General features: G+C 37.7%; 1 protein-coding gene across 1 annotated transcript; it reads left to right on the top strand.

Annotated features, from left to right (window-relative positions):
- Positions 1–6061: 6061 nt before the first annotated feature.
- LOC104588217 (ELF3-like protein 2) lies at positions 6062–16377 on the top strand. The gene is made up of 4 exons (XM_010246062.3): positions 6062–6809; positions 8009–9048; positions 14825–14876; positions 14991–16377. The coding sequence occupies exons 1-4, from the start codon at positions 6585–6587 to the stop codon at positions 16032–16034; spliced, it is 2361 nt and encodes a 786-aa protein (XP_010244364.1). The 5' UTR covers positions 6062–6584; the 3' UTR covers positions 16035–16377.
- Positions 16378–17100: the final 723 nt, after the last annotated feature.

Here is a 17100-nt window from a genome sequence, read left to right as displayed (position 1 = left end):
TTATTTATGGGGAAATACTTACTTGGTACCCGCGGTAAGCGATACCAAGAAAAATAAACTTTCTCTAATCAATCCTATTAACCAATTTCTCCCTCTCAAAATCCAAAAACCAAACACCCCTTAAGTCAATTTATAAAGACTCAAGTTATCCATATATAATTAGCATATTTACATCTAGTGTATGCATATTGATTATCAGGCCTTTTGTTAATTTGTAGGATTTTATTTTAAAGCTATGTACGATTCAGTGGGATTTGGAATTCAAATATTACTTTTGTTTTATTTACAAATTATAATATACAGTTCTTTATATTATTTTGTAGATATGTACTAGTTTTGTACAAGGATTTTTTTAAGTTTAGAATTTAATGCTATTGAAATCAAATAGTTGGATATCTAAATAATCAAAAAGGACAAATCTATCTCTAAAGCGGACACTTTCACTGATTTCAATTTCAATGTATGTCCTGAAAGTTAAATTCAAATGTCATATACTACACATTCACCCAAAAAAGTGTCATAAAATGCTTATTTGTAGCTGTTAATAAACCAAATTGTAATATATGTTTCAACTTTCACATATCCATCAATAATCAAATTGAATTCAGGCGTCTCATATTCTTATCACCTTAGACCTGCACATTCCTGTTTCATATGGAGTTAATTACATGAATCATATTTTACCAATTCATTCTATTTAAAACCATACCCACTATTAAACATTACATAAATCCTATTTCGTCAATCTATTCTATATAAAGCTATATTCATTATTAAATCGTTACCCCTAACTCTTCTAGCTAGCCCTTTCCATTGTTAAATTGAGACTCAACTCTCTTTCTAAGATTTCTTCTCCCCTTCCCCCTTGCCATGCTAAATGGACAGCAAGTGTAACATTTCTTGATTCCGAATTCATTGTTCCTCTTGGATTTTGATGATTAAGGCTCTACTGAATGATCAAAGGCTTTGGTGGATGGAGGGCCTACATAAACCCCTACCTTCGAGACTTCTTCTTGTTGGGTCCTCTTATTTGTATTATTTTTTGGCTTTCTATATTTTTGTTTTTCTTACTTTTTTTTTTTGTATTTGTTGCATTGTTTATTTTTCTGTATTTTTGGTACTTCCCTCTTTTTATTTGTTGCATCTTCTTTTTTGTATTTTAATTTTTTTTCAGTTATGTTTTTTATACTTTTTTATGGTTTTCTATACTTTCCTCTTTATTTATTGTCATATTCCTTACATTTCCTACAATTTCTTAGGTTTTCTTTATACCAATTTTTGTTATACTTTTTATTGTATTTGTGCTTTTCCACATTCTCCAAGCCTCCCTACATTTTCATAATAATGTATTAAGAACCAAGAATCACATGATAATTAATCTCTTCTAAAGTCAACAAACGAAAAAATGGATGGAGTTTAATACCAGAAAGACAAGAGAAGAGAGAGATGGGGAAATGTTACAAGTAACAACATTACATGTGATATTTACTCTGAAAGCAAGATTGCAATGCAAATTTGTGAAAAGGATTGGTTGTTACATCACTACATAAGGTAATTAAGGTGGTATTTGATGCGTTTTTTTTTTTCAAAAAAGAGTAATTGGAAAATTCAATAAGAATATTACTAAAATGAAAGGGAAATTTTCTTGAGCAAATTAGGAAGCAACTAATTTTTATCAAAATAGGTAACTACATTAATATTTGCTCAGAATAACGGCATTAACCAAAATAACAAAAGGGGGTAAATTACACCTTGCACTTTGGGTGCAATGAAAATTAGTCCTTGAACTTTGTTTTGCCATAATGATACACCCTAAATTCTTTATATTCAAGCACTTAGATTCCATGGTTAGTATTGCATCACTTAATTAATTTCAGAAAAAATATTCTTATATGACTATTATGTGCATGTTTAGATATTTTTAAAGCCCCATAGTACTTATATCATTTTATGAGATTATTTTACAAAATAATTGATCAAATACAACAAAAAAAACAGAAAATAAGGATAAAAATCTAGAAAATACAATAAATACAATATAAAAGAAGAAAAAGAGGAAAATGCAGAAAGAAACAAGAAAACATAAAAAATGTAACAAAGAAAAGGAAAAAAAATTACATAAAACACTATAAATGACTAGAAAACTAATAATACAACAAGAGAAATTATGCTTTAACGTTAAGCCTGTTAGGGCAAAGTATTGAAATTTAAGAGTTAAAGGTTGTTTTATGTCAGTATGTTACAAACGAAGGGACTAAGTGTTATTTATCCTTAAAAAAGAGTTCCTTTAACAATCAAAAGAGAGTCAGTAGTCATAAAACAATGTTGTCTGCACCTCACAAATGCCCCACTGTCATGGGGCTAATCGTTGGGGCTCCGTGTAGCACCTGAATGCATTAAATAAGCCTAAGTGGCAAGTAACAACACAATAAAAGACAACAAGATGGCATATGAATTAGTCAAAAAACACTTTGTATTGCATTAAATGATGGCAAATACAAGCACACAAGTTTGTGTCAAGACAACCTTATGCTTAACATTTACATGGTATTGGCACCACTCAACTACCTACATCCCCTCAAAGAGTAGCTTAAGCTTTTGGGGGAGTGATGGAAGGATACATCATAGTTGTGAAAAATCATACTAGTAATTACAATAATGTCATTGGCATTCCCCTCATACAAAAATCAAAATACATGTATTGCCCCACCCAAGGCATAGACAATTACACGTGGTCGACATGTCGTAGGCACGATGCATGGCACTTGATGGCATGGTGAAGTGTTCACTTGTGACAGTCTCCCCCATTCAACTTGGTCTTTGTCCTCGAAAACAAACTTTTGCTTACTACTTCGATTTGTTGTTGATGAAGGAAGATTCTTCAATTGCTTCATGAACTTCATTTATTCCAAGGCCCGGTCATATTCTTGAAGTTGAGACTGTCTATGAAGTTGAACAAGAGGTCATTGTTAGACATGCCAAAGATTTCAAGTGTTAAGGCTAAGAATTCTTAGTCGTAGTCGTGCAACTAGTCATTGTGCTTCAAGTTGTTCATATTTCTTCAAGCAGGGTACTCAACATTCTTGGGGTAGAACTATCGCTTGATCTCTCGCTTGAAGTCGACCTAAGTGTTGAGGGTATGTGTGCCCTGTTCAATGTCTTGACAACACCTACGCCATCATAACATTGCAATATCATTTAAATGCATGACGGTCATACATACCCGAGTTTGGTCATCATGGATGCCAATCACGGAGAAATATTGGTCAAGTTGCCACAAGAAGTTTCCAAGCTCTCAAACATCCCAAGCACCCGAATATGGTGTCAGTTGTCGCATATTGATGTGTGTGGTTGGAGTAGATGAGGCGCTAGCAGAACTGGCCATTGCCATTTTTACGAGTGTCAAGACATCCCTCATCTCATTCAATTGTGCTTGGAAAATGTCCACGATGCCTTGAAGGCTGATTTGGGAGGAGTTGGATCTTTTTGAGGGCTGCATTGTGAATGTTACAAGGTGTCGTGGATCCCTTTGAGGGCTCCATTGAAGTGGCTTTCTAGCTCCACAACAACATTTTCAATAGCCTCCATGTTGAGGTTGAGTTCATCAACCAGGTCTCGGGTCTCACCTATGGTTGCCTTGCAATGCAAGACACGCATGTCCATGTTTGTCAGTTGATCAATGGACTTGTCCCACTTGCTTGTATTGGTTGTGTGGCTCTTCTAGGCTTGATTTTTGGAGGGTTCGTCGATTGGTGCCTTGTTAGTGTCGTGGGCATGAGACAACCCGTGTAGTATGTCATTGGTGATGTCACGGTTGTTCTTCATTGTTTGTACTGAATGTGGGTCTATTGATAGGGTCCAATGGGTGGAGGAGTTCTTGCTTTAATACCAACTATTACAGGGCTAGTTGTTAGGGCTCCATGTGGCAGCCAAATGTGTCGAGTAAGCTTAAGTGACAAACAATAAGACAAAAAAAGATAATAAGATGACACACAAATTAGTTAAAAGACACTTTATATTGCATTAAATGATGACAACTATAAAAACAAAAGTTTATATTGAAAGGACCTTGTGCTAAACTTTTATAAGGTATTGGCACCATCAACTATCTACCTCCCTTCATAAAATAGTTTAAGTTTTAGGGGAATGAGAGAAGGATACATTATAATTCTGAAAAATGATATTAGTAATTAAAATAATGCATAATGCGATTGAATTTCCCCTCGTAGAAAAATCAAAACACATATATTATCCCACCCAAGACATTGAACGACACTTATGACACGATGAAGTGTTTATTTATCCCAATCATGCATTGGGAACATCTCTCAATGATAAGAAGGGATGTGCATGTGGGATGCGCTCTGTGGTCCGGTGGGTGGTTAAATACATAAATCAGTCATTGTGGTTTTATTTCTGGGGAGACAACATTTCATTGAACAAAAAATTCTTTCTTAATAAATAGTTAAGGGACAAAAAGGAGGTATTAGATGATTACTTAAATTTTTTCTTTTTTCTTTTATTTCGGCAGATGATTACGTAAAGCTCATACGAATAAAACTTCGGAGCTATTTATAGTTTTATACTTTAAAAGAGTATCAGGGAAGTGATGGTGGTGTGGCTTAATGTGGTAAATAATGGACAAAGTACAGTAACACACTTAAACGGTGGCGATGAGGATGATTGAGAAAAAAAGCGGAGAAGTACAGATACACACGATGGAGAATTCTGAATTCCAGCCCCCTCTACTACTAGTCCTCTCTCTATATCCTGTCCGTGAATTTGACATTAATTCACGGTCAAGATGCATTTCCCTTTTACTTTATGGCTATAAAATTCTGATCTGAGCTGATTGGTCATTCTCCCGAAAAAAGTGATAGATAAATTACAATTGACGGTTGTATACATGCAGGACTATCAAATACCAACTATTCGGGAAAATTACTAAAAGAAGAAGAAAGGGTCCAGCACGGGGAATGAATGAATTTTCTCCGGATCCCAGAAATCTAAATAGATGACTAACCCGGTTCTGCGTGCCAATTGCCAAATTTGCTAGTCCACTCCAAAATATTCATCAGCGAGATGCCTCCTCTGGTTTCATGCCAGATTGCCGAATGACACACCACTACAACGCAAACACAAACAAAGAAGAAGATGACACCCACACAACTGAAAAGAAAAACACCAACCGACAACAAAAACTAAAGTTGTTTAACTTCTCATGCACGTCCTTAATCTCTCATTTACTCAGTATATATATATATATATATATATATATATATATATATATATATATATATATATATATTTTTTTTTTATGGTTTTTTCTTTTGATGGGGCGTTTATTCAGTATTCACTACCATCTTTTAACGAATTCTTACTGAAAATTGTGATCAGGATTCAGGAGAATTCCAAAAACTAAGCATGTGGATGATGGGCGGCAAAGAGCAAAGAGATGTGACCGGTTCTGAGTCCGGACCATAATGTGTCCACCCAAGCCATTTCCCCCACTTATTCGGAGATTACAACCCCCCAAGTCCATATCTATACAGTTGGCTTTGGCTACAAGAACAAATTTACGATAACAAGGCCTCGCTGTAAACAAATGTGAGATGCCTTCTTTTCGAGCTCGATAACGATATTCCATCTTTTTTCATGTATTTCCAATTTCAATTAATATGGTTCCCCTTCCCCCACAGAAGAAGGAATAGTTTTAAGGATTGCCCATTTTAGATCAAACGACAATGGCGAATCCACGAGTCTCCAGTCGTGGTTTCACACTTTCACGGTTTTACCAAAAAAGTGTCTCTAGTCGTGTTTTAATCTATCCAATATGCGTTCCAAGACCAAAACAGACGTCCCAGATGACCAGATCAGTGTTTGTGCACTTTTGAAGTTTGAATGCGATGATTTTATATGGATTTTGCTTGACGGATTCATTCATTAAAAAGTTCAATACTTCAAATATATAATAGTTGGTGTGATGGGCAAAATCATCCATGATTCCTGTGACGTTAATGTAATAACCCTTTTTGCCAGGCCTAAATCTTTGTCATTTTGATTAGTTTGGAGACCCAGTTCTGTCATTATCCCTTCACATCTTCTAGTTCTATCCGTTTGGGCCCCACGAAACCTGCACTTTTTCCTATCCCTTTTTGTAGATGAGGGTCCTCCATGGAATCCCAATTCGAACCTCTTCACTGCCCGAATCTATCTTTACGAACCCTCTTTTCGCTTGTTTCCTCTGTGCCTAGATATTTACTGTTTATGATCTCCTCGGTTTCTGTGGAACTCCGTGCGTTCTTCTTGTTTAGTTGTTTTATCTTCCAGTTGCAGGGAAAATACTAGCTTTGTTCAGGTTGGTTGATTTGGGGTTCTTGTGAAACTCTCGACTTTTCAACTAAAAGACTCGACTTTGCTGTCTTGGTCTGTGAGATTTTCGGTTTTGGCGATTTGGTTTTTTTTTTTTTTTTGGGGGGGGGGGCGGGTTCTAGGTTTGCTACATGGGTTTTCGTTGTCATCTTGATCTCAAATTTTGGTCTTTCGAGTGGATTTTGAGTTGAAGGAGTAGAGGTTGAAGGAGGATGAAAGGGGGGAAAGATGAGGAGAAGATCATGGGCCCCTTGTTTCCTAGGCTCCATGTTAACGATGCAGATAAAGGAGGTCCAAGGGCACCGCCAAGGAATAAGATGGCCCTCTATGAACAACTCAGTATCCCTTCTCAGAGGTTCAATTCTGGATTGGCGCCGACCTTACCTCTTCCGCCTAACAACGCCAGCAATTTGGTTCCTTCGACCTCGTCGAGCCAGGTCAGTTTGGGAATTATGTTCAAGTTTGTTATGAAGTGCTGAAGCCTTTTCTTTTCCTTTTTTTTTTCTTGTTTTTGTCTCTGGGGATAATTGAGGGATATAATGTTCGATTGCTTCACTGGTTTCGTGAGTAAAATGCCATTTTTTTATTATTGTGTTGTGATTTGATGTCCACATTAGATTTTGATCACAATTACCTCCTCAATATACATGATTCAGTTCATTTTCCTTCCTTTCCCTCCTTTTTTATTGAATGTATTATTTATACGTGTCGTTTTTTGAAGAAAAGTGTTCATCTAATTGATTTCGATTTGAATTACCTGACATTCTTGAACACTTGGTTTTGGAAAAATTAAAAAGTTCTTGGGTTTAGGTTCGACATTTCCTTCATTTGTTCCTCCCTCTTTAGCGTTGGTTTTCAAATAGAAGAGGGCTTTTCAGTTAGATACAGTAATGTATTTATCCTGTCCAGACGTTCTTGATATGTTGCTGCCCATAAAGCTTCACAGGTCTTTAGCTTGCAGTCGTTATTCTATTTAGCGGATTCTTATTTTGATCACTTAAAATAGAGAACCTTTCCATTCAGTTATGTTAGCTCATCTAGTGAGCTTCGCTTAATGACCTAGAAATCTTTCATTTGGCAAATTATCTTGGTGCTCAAAATGAATCTTTAATTTCCTTTCCCCACCCATACACGAAAACAATTTGGGTCCAATATTAACCCCCCCCAAAAAAAAACAATTTGGGCCCAAAAAAACCTTGCTGTATGTGCAAAGTAAGCCCTCATTTATTGGTATGCTTTATATTTAGAATAGCAAAACATTGAATGGCTAATATGAGTTACGAAAACTACTAATACAAAAGCGGGATATATAGCTTATACTTATTATGGGATTAAAATGTGGCCAATCCGGTGGGTCCCTTGTGTGGAAAACTTTTCCTATATTTTAGCATCATAACCTTTTTGTCTTTTGAAACTTTATAAATTACATCATAGTTATCCACTATAAAATGTGTAACAGAAGGGTGAAGTTTTTAAAATTTAAAGGGAAGGATGAGAAAACATTAAGAGTAGTATTATTTAATGTGCTATTTACCTTGAGGGAAATTTGTTATATGAACTTAGAGAGCTTCCCTAGATGACCCTGAATCTTTCATATTATTTAATGTGTATTTTACCATGTGATTTTTGGATATAGGGCGGGGCTCATGAAAGAAGTGTGTTTTCTCAAATTTACGTTTCTCCTCCCACACCTCATTCGCGTTCTTCTGATGGAGCAAACTTGAATGGGACAGTGGCAGAATGTGATCGAAAATCCACAAAGAATGCAAATTATCGAATTTCAAATGCTACTAGAAATTTGTTATCAACTAATGACTGCAATTCATGTCACCGACCTGACTTCTCCAACTTGAAGAACTATTGTGGAGACAAGCTTGAAGATGAGGATGATCTTAGGGTTCCTACCTACATTCACTCAGGAGTTGCTTCTTGCTCTAATAAGGATCTTCCTAACCCAAATGGGGAAAGATGTACTCCATTGAGTCCAACTCATCCAAGCCCTTCTAAACTTGCACCAGGGAACAGACCACTGAAAGCTTTAGCAGCTACTGGAAGCTCATCGATGCAACCACAGAGCACGTGTGACAAACAACAGAAAACTAGCACAAGAGATATGAAGTCAAGAGTACATGTACGAAACCAAAATGAAGAGAACCTGAAAGAGTGTGTGACAAGTAGAGACAGTGCAGAAAAGGATGCAATCCATTCATCAACAGGAGAAAAAAATGCCAAGTTCTTAAACCGTGCCATTGCATCTGAAAATCAAATACTCGAAAGTAGTCAGGCAGATGATTTCAGGAGATCAAACAATAATGTTTCAAGGGCATATGAAGAACAAAGATCTATTTTGTTGCCTGAAAACTGTGTCAGTGGTGATGCTGTTTTAGTTGAGCTTGTCGGGGTGGAAAAGGGAAACATTTCAAGGGAGAAAGCTGTACCATTCTCCAGAGCATCACCTGGAAATAGCGATAGAAGCCCTAAGAGGGCTGAAAATGATAGGGACTACCATGAAGATATGGCACACGAATCATTGCAGGTGGGAGATGCAGACAAAAACGATGATGCCTCTGAAACCTCCATGGTAGATTCTATATCAGGCTTGGACATATCTCCTGATGATGTTGTAGGAGTAATAGGGCCGAAACATTTCTGGAAAGCAAGGAGGGCAATTGTCAAGTAAGTACTTGTTGCCTGTCTTTTTTTTTGGATAGATGTTAGCCATCAGTTGTTAGAACTTTCCATATATATTAGCAGTATCAAAATTATGGTTTCCTGTCTCTTTGTATGTTCTTGTGTGTGATCACAAGCCAAGTTCACATTGCATCTTGACTATTTATTATCATCTTCTAATCATTCAGAGTAATGGGCATCGAATTGTATGTTAATCTTGACATTTAATTATCTGATTTCCAATCTTTACTATTTAACTGGCTGAAACAGAAAAAAGATTATCAAGAATGGTATTTGGCATTCGGTTGCTTGTGCAAAGAGTGCCATATCAGCATGACTCGAGTCTTTTTCTACAGATGGCATTATTAAAGGTTGGCAGGTTGTTGCTTGTACTTCTTCAGCTAGGATCACAAATCACGCTCCTTATGTATCCATTTGGCTCCTAATTAGATCAAGTTAATTGCTGATGGATGTAGTTTAGGCAATCCAAGCCCTTTAAGCAAAGATGGTGTTTTCAGGAAAAGCCATGGAAATATTTAGGCTATCTTTTCTGTACTACTAGCAGTTTTGCATGGCTTGAGATTGGATAAAGCTCTCAAGAGAAAGAAGACAATTGTCTAGGGAATTGCATGGACACAAAGATCAACCAATAGTCTAGGTGATACATTAGCTAGGCAGGGAGTGAACAGAATTATAATAGGAGAGTAGGAGTTGAATGTAGTAAGCAAGGAGGTATCTAAGGTTAGGTAGTCTAGCCTAATATTAAAACAGGGAGTGTTTGGCATTTTCTTTTGTAATCCATTCTCTTGATATGATTAATAAAATTTTTGGTTACCAATCAAAAGAAAAGGGAAAAGAGAGTATAAATGGTACAAGAAAACAGTTGCTAAGCTACTAGCTGCCAATGTTAAGGTCTGAAATACACAATTTCCTTAAAATGGTAGAACTTTAGTGAGTGTATTAGCATAAGTGGGCTAGTTTGGGAGAAAATGTGCTAACCTAGTGAAACATCCAACTCTTCATTTTGGTGGTTAAGAATCCTTCTTTTCTCTCTTAATCTTTGGTACTTGGCTTTGTTTGAGGTTATTGGCAATTTGGCGTGCTATTGGTGGTTATATTACTTCCAATTCTAGGCATCAGAGAGGTGCCATTGATGCAACTCATATTTTGTGAGATCCAGGCATATCAATTGGATACCCAAGTTGCTGGGTATAGGCTTTAACGGAGAAGGCTTCTTGTTGCCATCAGAGGAAGTTCCTTTTGTTGGTGAATAGTTGATGATCAATGCTTCACTTTCTTTGTGTGAATGCAGAGAAGAGGTGCAGAATTGAAATGGCTTCAATTGCTTTGACAGGTGGGTCCCGTGTGATTGCATGGCTCTGAATTCAGAGTCCATATTTAGAGGGGGTACGGTGCTAGAGATCTCAAGAATATGGAGATCTTTGGATGCCCTTTCACGACATGTGATAAAAGGGTACTATGCACATGGACTTGATCCTCAGGTTGATTGCCAAGAGACTTTAATTGGGAGAGTTGGTGTTTTGTTGTGATAGATAGATTTTGCTTATGTAGTTGGTATGTATCTGCAGTTGGTGGTGCCCCTTTAGGGATTCAAGATGATTATAAAAATTCATAAAAAGAAAATAGAAGAAGATAAAATCATATATAAATACCCTGATCTACCTACCTTTGATACAAAGCTAAGAAAACCCCTTCTCTCCCATCCCTTTACCATTCAACTTGCTAAAATCACAAAATAACCACTTACCTTCCTTAATATTTCTTAAAATTCCAATTTACACTCCTCACCTTCTTATAGAAGTTTTTCCTGGACTACATATTGGATTTGGGACTAGTTACTTCTCTCCTCTTCTAGCTTCATAAATATTTTGATGGTATTCTTTTCACCTCCTAAGGACACCCCCAATTTCTCATCACCTCTATTTCTTTTTGAATAACCCTGTTCAGATCTAATTTCCTATCTACCTCAAACACTCCAATTAGTTTAATATCATCTCCAATCTCCATTGTCTCCTTCACCACTCTATCCTCTTCCTCTATGCAATCTATAATTGAAACATCCATAAACTCATATCAAGCTGCATTCTATACTTTGATATTTTTGGAAACATTTCCCACAATCAGTTCCTGAGAACATTAGAGTACAGTGGAAAGAAGATCAACCAATGGATTAGCTGATGCTTTAGCTAAACAAGGCGTTAACAAGAAACTTTTGTTTTGGGCTCACTTGTAATCTTTCTCAGTTTCCTGGGAGGGTGTGCTCCACACCTCTCAGTGTTTATTTATACTTGTTCTGTCCTTTAATAATTTTAATAAGTTTTCTATTACTTGTGAAGAAAAAAGGAAGAATCCATGGCATTATTTTGACCACTACCACTAGCACTCCCTTTTACTTCTCCCGCCTCTTTCTTACCAGAATAAGCAACATCCTTCTTTCTACTTAGACAACAATTATCACCACCCCCTTCTCCCTAATAAGTCCCTATTTTATTTTTGACATAAACCTCTTTTTGACTGCTTGTCAAGGACCCATTAGTGCACAAAACATTCTAATTTGTGTGTACATGTGCAATTGGAATGTCAGATGTGGTGATTCTTGTTGCTAACACCGCTGACCGCTCCTCTTATATTCCATTGATCTACAAGGATCGGGCCTACAAAGGCCCCTATTCAAGCATGATTCCAAATGAATTTACCCCTATATCTTTTTATCCTTTTTCTTATATGGGGTGTGGGAGGGTGTTTTAGGACACAAGGAGGCACCTAGAGATGCTTCTCTCCCTTGACCCTCCGATACATCCCTGCACTAAAAAAAAAAGTAAAAGGCAGCTAAAGATACAGGCCGATACACCCCATCTGGCATATTGGCCTGTATTGATATTTTGATCCTTGCTTCAAGGTTGGCTTGCCTGAGGACAATGCTGCTGGCTTGGTCAGTTCTTTTCCTAGCCGGCTTGACTAGACAATCCATCTATCTGTGGTTGCTGTAAATAGAGTGTTCAACCAGATGTAGGATGGGTATATGAAGATTAGACCAATATTTTAAAAGCCAATCCCGAGGTTGACCTCATTTTTTGTTTTGGTGAATGGTTCACCAGTTTGACCATTCAAATTGAATGGGTCAAACCATGAAAGTGAGGTTTATCTTTAGATAGGAATACCAGTTTACATTTGGTCCTCAGCCCTTAGATATCATAGGAATAAAGAAGAATGTTACCATTGTCGTAGATGTCACAATAAATGTTTCTCTCTTTCATGCTGTAAGGGTGACCAGGGTTCAAATCTTGGAAATAGCCTCCCTGTATGTGCAGACCCTAAATGGTTTGAACAGTTTGCCGGTTAATTGTCCAGGTCAATGGATTTTGACTAAAACCCAAGGTTCAAAATACCAATAGGCGTATTGGCTGTATCTTGGCTCACTTTTTTTTTTTCAAACTGGTTCAGAGAGGCCCGTCTACCCCCTGAACCAGGTCGGACCCTGAAACACCCCCTGTAGGGGTGTATCTGGAGGCCATTGATACGATACGTACTGGACGATACAGCCCGACATGTATCAAAATTTTAAACCTTTCTAAAATAAACATTCTTTTACTATTTATGGTTTGGGGTAAAGTGGACCTGGAATCCTAGCCAAGTGATGGGTTGACTAGTCTAACCAGCCAGGTCTAGGTAGGAATGGCAATGGGGTGTGGCACCCCCTCTCCATCCCCGCTCCATAGCCAAAATCCCCTACCTAGTTCCCATCCCATCCTTGGTGGCAAGGCAGGTTTGGGGCAAGGCATTCTTCCCCATTAGGGGCAAGGAATCCCTGAATTTCTCTTGCCCCCAATGAAACTACCTAAAAATACATCAAATTTGAGGGGTATTTTAGAAATAGGGTTATGGAAATTTGGGGGTATTTTAGAAATGTGATTATGGGATCCTTGGTTTTTTTGAATTTGGGGGAATTAAAGGGTATTTTAAAAATTAATATAAAACCTAGGAATATTTTAATAATTTGCCACTGGGTTCGGGGAATTATATGCAAACCCCATCCCCACCCAGTCACCATTTAAGATCGAGGAAAACCTGCCCCGTTCAGGGCAGGGCGGGGTGTTGCCCCAGTTTTATGGGGAAAATTGCCGTCCTAGGATGTATGTAATTTTATGGGGAAAAGGTGGTTCCCAAAGAATCAAAGGCTTATTATGTGGCTTGTGAGAGTTGATTGGGAGCATGTGATTTTGATGTTCTTGGGGGTGAGAGCTCTTTGCCTTTTTGTTTTTTGATAAACAGAGCCCTTTGCCAATTACCTCTTTCATGATGGTGCCTAGCTATGTTAAATGGTACAGCAAGGACATGGTTCTGATGGGGTATCTGTCACAGAATTTAGATTAAAAACTGTAGTAGTATGATGTAGTATGCTATGTATTTATCAAAACCAGTGAAGAAAGAGGCTATGGTGTAGGTGAGGTGATTCTGTGCGAGCAAGTGAATCAAATAAGGTGTAGTTGTATGGATTATTAACCTTTAATTTTCTTTTCTGTTTTTCTTTGGGTTTAATGCATCATGGTCAATTCTAGATTGTTTACTTTGGAGCCTAAGTTTCATGTGCTGGGACCCTGAGTTATTGGTGCAGTGCTTTTTTTTGTGCTCAACATTATTTACCTGTCTTAGGCGATTTCTCTATCTAAGATGAATCCCTTTTTGAACTATCAAAATGTTGGAACTTTGCCACCTCGCAACCTTCCAGTTAGACTCTGACAAAATGCTCTTAAGTTTTTAATCCTTTTGAAATCTATGAAGCTGATTCTTATTCATCCTTAAGGTTAGGGTATCTATTGTTTGTGGTTGGTGGATCACTTTTTCATACTCCAGCAGATGTCTGAAACAAGATATCCGCATTTTAAATTATCATATGGAGCTTGGATTTGGTCCACAGTTCACACATATCTTGAGTTGCCAAGTACAAACTATGGTGGGTGAAAAGCTAAAAGATATAAGAGCGATGCTCAGACACTTGAAGATGGGTACTCTGGGCATGAAACTTGTTCTTTTCAATTTCTTTGTTTGCATAGACCAAATGTAACAACTTAGTTTCCTGTAACCATGAACTCATAAGTGACGTTATACCTGGAATTACTGTGTTTTTTCCTTTATGTTTGTGGTGAGGGGTATCCAGGCAGTTTTAAGAACCTTAATATCACCTTGTCTCTTGAGTGCTTAATGTGCTGGGGTCTATTTTCAAAGTCATTTTACCATAGTAGTTATTCATCACTTTGACTGTTAATTGTATGATTCACCTTGGAATGAGACTGTTTTCTGCCTGGATTTCATAGATACAAGTTTTTCATCAAGCTCTAGGAATGGTATTGCACTCAGTTTATGGAAGTTTCCACCAAAGATGTAGTCTATTGTGTAATTGACTAAAGAAATGCTTATTTATGTTGATGTATCTAGAAGACTAGGTGGAGAGTGCTATTTGATGTTACTGCAACTAGTACTGGCTTATGTATCATCCTAATTTTTTGAATAGTAGGATACCTGTATATTCTCCTTATATTATGCAATTAAATAATTGTTAATGATTAAAAAAAATCCTTTGCACTAGAAAAGGCAATGTGCTTGTTAATTTCTCCACTTTACACTTAGAGGTTATTCTTATTGTATACGGGTCATATGAGTTTCACTTCTCATCCTATCTAACTTGATGGGTACAAGTGCATGGAATTCATTATATCAACTTTGATCTAGATTATTAATCCTTTCTTGTTTATCCTTGCAGCCAACAAAAGGTGTTTGCGGTGCAAGTATTTGAATTGCATAGATTGATAAAGGTAAGTTAGTAGAGACCTGGTTAAAAAGGTATCACTTTTATGAACTGAGATTTGAAGTCAATTATATTTTCTCTGTTTTCAATTAAGTACAGTAAAACCCTTGTATTCAAACAGGTTCAAAGATTGATTGCTGGATCACCACATCTATTGTTTGACAATAATCCTTATCTAGGCAAGCCTTCTTTAAAAGTATCCCCTGCAAAGAATCTGACTTCTGAGTATGCTTTAAAATCACCACCAGGTGGTGTTAAGCACAAAACTGATGCTCAGAAGCCAAAGCAGGATGCTGAATGTGCTGCTGAGAATACAGTTGGGGAGCCCACTCTTCCATCTCTAAGCACTGGTGTCAACAAGGGACTTGTTAGTCAAAATTCTAGCCATGGACCTCATTCTGGAAATCCATCATCAGGTCCTTGGTGTTTTCATCCACCGCCAGGAAATCAATGGTTGGTTCCAATAATGTCACCTTCTGAAGGACTAATTTACAAACCGTATGTGGGACCTTGTCCACCAACTGCAGGCTTCATGGCACCAGTTTATGGAGGCCGTGGGCCTCTGAGTCTACCCCCAATGGCAGGAGACTTTATGAATACAGCCTATGGTGTACCAGCCTCTCATCAACAAGGGATTGGTGTTATTCCTGGTGCACCTCCAGTTGGTCAAACATACTTTCCCCCATATGGTGTGCCAGTCCTGAGCCCTGGTATCTCTGCCTCAGCTGTGGAGCAGAGAAACCCAATGGCTGGTTCACATCCAAATGGACATTCTGAAAGGTTATCAACAGGGGATGCGAACTTCAAGATGCACTATCAGAGCTCGTATAACAATTCAAACCAGAAGAGTGAAACTATCTCATGCCATATTTGGAAATTTCAGACATCGAAAGATAGTGAACTCCAAGGGAGTACTGCAAGCAGTCCCTGTGAGAGGAGTCAGGGTTCTGGGTCAGGTAATGTTGCTGAAGGAAGAGATGCACTTCCTCTTTTTCCTATGGCTCCAGCAGTGCAGGTCCAGGACCAAGTACCCAAGAGCCACAGTAGTGGCCAACAGACACGAGTGATCAAGGTTGTGCCTCACAATCGTAGATCTGCAACTGAGTCAGCAGTACGCATTTTCCAGTCCATACAAAAAGAAAGGCAGCAATATGATTCAGTTTGACTTGTAGTCTGATGATCTTCACCATAAACTCCACTGCTGATTGGTGGGTGGCAAATGATCTGGGAATCATCAGAACTTGCATTTTGTGCTTTGTCCTACATTTTTTACTTGGGTGTTCCGTAGTTTACTATATGCTATGTACATGTAAATATATTTATCGAAGATGACAGGAAAAAGAAAATTGATACTGTATGTTTTTATTCCTTTTCAATTCATAAGTTTTTGGTACAATAACTACAAGATGAAGCCAAGTTTTGCACCAAGTGGAACAATTATTTATGAGAGGCCAGCAGTTCTTCCTGGGCTTGCTCTTAATCGGAGATAAAGTTCTGGTTGCGTTTCTCTTTTTCTTTTGGTTTTGTATGGCCTTTTACCCTTTGTGTTCCTATTTGATTTATATATATTTTGTTGCTCAGCGTTACTACAGCAACAAAAACAGGGTTAGAGGGAAATTTGTTTTGGTGCTGCCACAGAAACATGGCTTATAGGGAAATTATTAGCCCGGATGCAATAGCAGAGACGGGTTTACAGGTGAAGTTCTTTACAGTTAATTAGTATACAAGTTCCCATTTATTGGAGTGGTGGGGCATATTTCTTGATCTTTCATACTGTAGCCATCTTGTCAATGCCATTAGAGGAGAATTTTTTTACGTACTTGATGACTATACTGGTTTTGTGTCTTCGGTACTTGATCAACCTGAGTAGCACTGTCAGCTAAACTGCTAAACCAGTGTGGATGGAGCTGAGCCCGTATCCTAGAAGCTTATCTTTTGTTTGGATCCACCACTTCCCACTTTCTTCTGCAACACCAACGACAGGATAATGAGGCAAGATTGCATTGATCTGAAGCTGGGTGTTAATTGATTCCACAGACCGCCTAGGGGCAGTTGTTTGGTTCACCCTTCTTCTTTTGGTAATGGTGAATTGGTGACTGTTAAAATGGAGCTGGTAGAGTAGTCATAGAGTAGTAGGTTCTTAGATTATTTTGTGATTTGCAATCCTACCTCATCCCACATGAAAGATGGTTAGTAACTAAACCTGGAATATGTTTGGTTTTATCACTTTC

Source organism: Nelumbo nucifera, chromosome 8, assembly GCF_055504915.1.
Source record: "Nelumbo nucifera cultivar China Antique chromosome 8, China Antique-T2T, whole genome shotgun sequence".
Taxonomy (NCBI): domain Eukaryota; kingdom Viridiplantae; phylum Streptophyta; class Magnoliopsida; order Proteales; family Nelumbonaceae; genus Nelumbo; species Nelumbo nucifera.
Note: the sequence above shows the minus strand (reverse complement) of the source record. Positions and strands in the feature narration are given on the sequence as shown.

Coding starts and splice junctions, on each gene's coding strand:
- LOC104588217 (XM_010246062.3), top strand. CDS start 6,585: ATGAAAGGGGGGAAAGATGAGGAGAAGATCATGGGCCCCTTGTTTCCT. Junction 9,049..14,824: donor GCAAGGAGGGCAATTGTCAA/GTAAGTACTTGT, acceptor TTATCCTTGCAG/CCAACAAAAGGTGTTTGCGG. Junction 14,877..14,990: donor AATTGCATAGATTGATAAAG/GTAAGTTAGTAG, acceptor GTATTCAAACAG/GTTCAAAGATTGATTGCTGG.